Raw genomic sequence first — 5513 nt, 5'->3', positions numbered from 1 at the left:
CACTCACTCTCTCTCTCTCTCTCTCTCTCTCTCTCTCTCTCTCTCACACACACACACACACACACACACACACAAACAATCATTCAAAAATACCTCATGATTTCATAAATGATAAAATTCAGAAGCGGTGGTGAGTCATAATCACTTCTCCTAAGCCAGAGCTTTCCGGTGCTTTGCGAGTCTTTTGTTCTGCATTTCTCAAGACTAAGCTTTAACACCTGGCGCTGGAGAGCACAGCAACTAATGGAGACTAATGGAAGGTTTCAATGGGGGAACAGTCCTACTGACAGGACACGTAACCTCTAACCTCTTCTTGCACTCTGTAGGTCAAAGGTCAAGATACCCCAAAAATCTGATGCCTGTCATTTTTTTTTTAAACCATACGTACGAACGTTTTTCTTCTCCACTTACTCTCACTTAGCAAACAGACTCCTCGCGCTGTCAAGCCCTTTCTAATCCAACCTCTGCGTGACCAGTTGACCTTCTAATAACAAACCCAGGTGGTCAGTCGCCCTGCTGATCCCTCATCTAAGTCACCAGTAGTAAGTGAGTCTCTCTGAGCTCACGACCATTGATTTCACTTCATTCAGTCAGAGCTGCCATTCCCAAAACAAAATAGCAGTGCAGCATCAAATACCAGTTATTTCCTCTCTCGTCTTGTGTGACCTCACTAGCACAAGCCTGTGGTTCACACATGGGACACATGGGAGTCAAGAGTACTACGGAAAGGGGGAAAGGATGATGTAATTGAAAAGTGATGTGCCTCGGAAAGTAAATTATATGAGCAAAAGATGAGACGGACTGGAAAACAACGGTGGTTTTTCCTATTGAATTAGGTGGACACCCAGGAATCCTCACAGACATGGCTACAAAACAAGACAGTCACTGTCCAGATTGAAATAGTCATGAATACTACTCATTTATAGAACACATATGCAGACAGAGAAGATCTGCACAGAAGACCATCAAATACCTTCCCATATCACGTACCAGTTCAGCAATAGAGAGAGAGCCACCGGGCCAGATGAGGTAAGCTCACTGTTTATAGACCCAGGCGAGGACAAAACACCCTTGCTTTAGCAGCATGCCCCCCGCCGAGCTCAAATGGAGCACAGCTTATTTCTCTCAACCCCTCCCAGTCTGAAAGCTGTGGGTCTGTGTGAGTTTATTTGTCTTTGGGGTCATGTCAAAGCTCATTACAAAGCTGTTTCTCATGTTCCACTACGCCGCCCCCTGCTCTTTTCGACATTTTGATCAGCAGCAAGGACTTAAATCATACGCAGTGATAGACAGAAATACGCACACACAACACAGACTTTATCCCGCGGCTTACAGCATGTGGACAATACAATCTAATCCTCCACATATTTCTGGTTACTGTCACGTATTAGTGATGAAAAGGAGTTCGTAAACGAAAGCCTCACTCTCTCCCTGTATTTACCTTTTCGAGCCTTCAACCTTTGGTTGAGCAAGCTGATGTAGGGACGGCAGAGAGGTTATTGCCCCCGCCAATCAAGCAGCGAGTGCCCCCAACTCTGTCCGTCGCTCGCATTCCGCCCTCTCTAATCTCGCCATCGTAAACAGAGGGCTGTCTGAGTGAAACCTACTGGGGTGAGGAGGTCGTGCCTATGCGGTTTCGGAGTTGGGGAAACAACGCGTGTTTGTTAATGGCGACCACGAGGAGACTGGCGCATTGTTAAATAGTGCTGTCGACACAGCCTTTGCTCGAATATTTCACACCTGACATCACGGCACAATCAAGGCTATTTCCTCTACATTTGAAAAACAATCAACGCAACACGGGCAAAAACAAGTCCGTATTGTTGTTTTTGCCTTTATTACATTGTTCTGCGTTGGACATGTGGATTAGGCTATGCTATTTTCATGGTTTATGCAACGGTTATGACAGGAACTCATCCTTTGTACACTATCAGTTTTAGTGTTGCTTTTTGGTGTTGGGGCTGCCCTCGTTAAATCTGCTACATATCTTATCTACAGTATGCCTGTCCACTACTCTTCATAAATAGATCGTTAAGGAGTAGGATGTGGGGAGTGCTAGAGGGTGAGGCTATCAGAGTACCTCTCATTCCCAGCTGATACAGACTGGTACTGTATCTATACTGTTTATCAAGCAGAGTGGCCTCGTTGTTTTATGATGATCTATCTATGTGATTTAGGGAATGTCCTCATTCCAGTGCACTTGTACAAAACAACCAAACCACATTTTTGTAAACTCAGGAACCAGCTCCTGGTGACACAGGTTTTCCAGAACAACAGACACACACATTCATGCACACACACACACACACACACACACACACACACACACACACACACACACACACACACACACACACACACACACACACACACACACACACACACACATGAAAGAAAAGACATGACATCCTTGCAGAATTCATTATCAACAACCTCACAAATGAATGCTGTGTGACTTCACCTGCAGAACAACAGCCATTACATCCTGTGCAAGTCTGTACAGCCCAACATGGCTTTTATGGAGATGAATGTGCATGATCCCTCCAAAGCCACCTTGTAGTGTATAAGAAAGGGCTGGTTTGGCAGCACAAAAAAGAAAAGAAAAATATGGGATGGGGGGTCAGCCTCCTGCTCATCAAAGGCACCTGTGTGAGGCACTTCGCTCTCTCACACACACACACACACACACACACACACACACACACACACACACACACACACACACAGCATACCAAGCCCTCTCACCTGGAGATGAGACCTGAGACCTGAGACTGGGCCAGAGAGAGAGTCTGTTCTCAGCTGCTGACAGCAAAGGCAGTGTGGGGAATCTGTGCCGTTCCGTGAGAGTTCACAAACTGTCATCACGCTCCGTGTAATGTAATACTTGCAGTCTCTTCTTTGTGTGTGTGTGTGTGTGTGTGTGTGTGTGTGTGTGTGTGTATGTGTGTTTGGTAATGTGTAAGTGGTTTTTTTTGTTTTTCAGATGTCAGCTGGGTGTCAGGTTGGTGTTTTTTAGTGCATGTGTGTGTTTGTGTGTGTGTGTTTGTAGGTTTCCCTAGGTACATGAACTATGAGGTCTTCAGGTGAACCTTGTCAGTTGTGTAATGGGTCTCCGGGGACAACGAACTGTTATTTTTGACAGACACAACAGTGCAATAGCATTCCTTCTCTATGCTTGTTGAGTGATTCAGTAATGGATGCTTTTCTCTCATTGATGTTCGGTTCACAGACACACACACACACTTTTCAGGGTTACAGTTTGGCACGTCCTCCCCTGCATGTACACATATTCACTTCTAACCCACACACACACACACACACACACACACACACACAGGCAGACAGACATATACACACACATGCACACACACACACACACACACACACACACACACACACACACACACACACACACACACACACACACACACACAGGCAGACAGACATATACACACACATGCACACACACACACACACACACACACACACTCCCTTTGAAGCCCCAAGAGAAACAGCTTGGACAGCCCTGCCACCCCTCATGCAGGTCACCAGGTCGATTCCCCTGAGCTACAATCAAGGGGGCCCGAGTCCCCTCTCCTATTCCTCCCCTTCTGTCTCTTACTCTCTCTCTCTCTCTCTCTCTCTCTCTCTCTCTTTCTCTCCATCTTTCTCCCTGTCTCTCTCTTCCTCCCTCACCACACAGGACCAGAACAAATGGCCTTTCCCACAAAAACAGAATACCAGTAAAAACAGCTTAAACTATTAGCCAAAACAGCCTAGTGTCTGCTGTAGATTAATGAGGCGTGAGGTGGAGGGGCAGCGACTGGATTTACAATCTCACTCAGGCAACACAGTCTATCATTATCTTTAATCCTGTAATATCACAAGCCACAAATATGAGGTCACTCGGCACCCACACTGCCAGGTTTTGGCTTATTGTTTTTCTTTGTGTTGGAGACAATAACAGCTTTTTCTGCGTGCTTTGCACAACACCAGAGTACACAATATATCAATACTGGAACCTGGAATTATAATATCATGGCATTTCAGCACTGAATGTTACCCACATATAGGTTCCCCCTTTGTATTTTATGTTGTTAAATTCGCCAATTAAGTGCCTTCTTTGTATGAGATATCCCAATCTGTAATTAGCCCAAAGATGTGTGTACTGTAAACAGTAGGTATATATTGTATACGTATGTATACTGTAGGTAAAATGATTAACCTGTACCTCTCAGTGCAGTCAGAACAAAGGAAGCTGCTGGCTCCCCCTGTCCCACATTCATACACACACACACAAACATTCCCCTGGTCAGTGAGTCACACACTCACACTGTCATGAATTCACTCTCTCACACACTCACTCATCCACTCATTAAGTCTCACAGTTTTCACGACCCCCTCACTCACTCACTCACTCACTCACTCACTCACTCACTCACTCAACTCACTTTAATTTGACTAGGCAACCCCCGCCCCCCCATCTCTTCCAGTCATGTCTCACCTCAGCAGGTTCTGTAGTCCCTGCTTGCTGGAGTTCCTCCTGAGGAGCGCTCCAGACATGGTTTTCCCGGTCTGCCGTCTCTCCCCTGATAATGAAGAAAGTGAAGAAGAGGCTCAGAGCGCAAATCCCCCCTCCAGCCGTCACAACAACAGATCCTCGCCGTCTGCGTGAAAATCCCAGAGCCCCCCAAAAAAAGCCTCAGAGTGAGACAGAAAATGTTGACAGAAGTCGCGGAGTTGCTTCAATCTGTCCTTAGTGTTTTTCTTTCTTTCTTTCTTCTGTGTGTCTCTTGCACACACACGGTTGAGCACACTCAGGAGTCTGTGTGCACGCACGCACACTCAAGCACATATGCAGAAAGAGAGATAGAGAGTGAGACCGTGTGTGTGTGTGTGTGTGTGTGTGTGTGGGAGAGAGAGAGATAGAGCTGCCTCTCCACTTCTGTCTCCTGCACTGCCTGTTGAAAATATCAGGAGGGATCCACGCGGCACTCACTGCCCTCTCACACACACTAGAGAGTGAGGGAGGGTTAGAGGGAGGGAGGGAGGGATAGAGAGAGAGAGAGGGAGTGAGAAAGAGAGAGAGCTTTAGTCACAGCCTCCTCCCATTCTCTCTCTCGTCCCCCCTCCTCCTCCTCCTCCTCCTTGTCCTTCTCTGCTGTGCTGCATGTGGTTCTCATTGAAAGAGCTCAAACCATGGCCCAACATCTCTTTTCCCTCTCTTTCCCGATTCCACAGGGTCATGTGTCTTTCCCTGGGGGAACTGTAAGACGATACTCTACCCTACGTCCCTAATCCCCGAGCCCCCCCATACCCCAACTTCACCCCCCCCCCCCCCCCCCCTCACTTGTCCCCTCCCCAAAAAACTCAATCTCGCTCCCTCTCACAAAAGCACTGGATGAGCCCAGGCTGCTGAAAGCTCTGTCTGTTCGCCCACAGACGGTGCAGCAGGGACAGGGCAAGAATGGACTTTCACACAAGTACACAAGTAGGTGTATCGAATTACCCAT

The 5513-nt window shown here is 47.1% G+C and overlaps 1 protein-coding gene across 2 annotated transcripts in view; it reads right to left on the bottom strand.

Moving 5' to 3' along the window:
• lsp1a (lymphocyte specific protein 1 a) overlaps nt 1-5020 on the bottom strand; it is a 30837-nt gene extending 25817 nt beyond the window's left edge. For both annotated transcript variants that reach the window (XM_062548448.1, XM_062548450.1), the window contains exon 1: nt 4505-5020. In XM_062548448.1, coding sequence (XP_062404432.1) covers nt 4505-4563 — 59 coding nt within the window. In that variant the 5' untranslated portion in view covers nt 4564-5020. The remainder of the gene's footprint in view (nt 1-4504) is intronic.
• Between the last annotated feature and the right edge of the window lie 493 nt (nt 5021-5513).

Source organism: Sardina pilchardus, chromosome 10 (genome assembly GCF_963854185.1).
Source record: "Sardina pilchardus chromosome 10, fSarPil1.1, whole genome shotgun sequence".
NCBI classification, from domain to species: domain Eukaryota; kingdom Metazoa; phylum Chordata; class Actinopteri; order Clupeiformes; family Clupeidae; genus Sardina; species Sardina pilchardus.
This window is presented reverse-complemented; position numbering and strand designations above follow the sequence as displayed.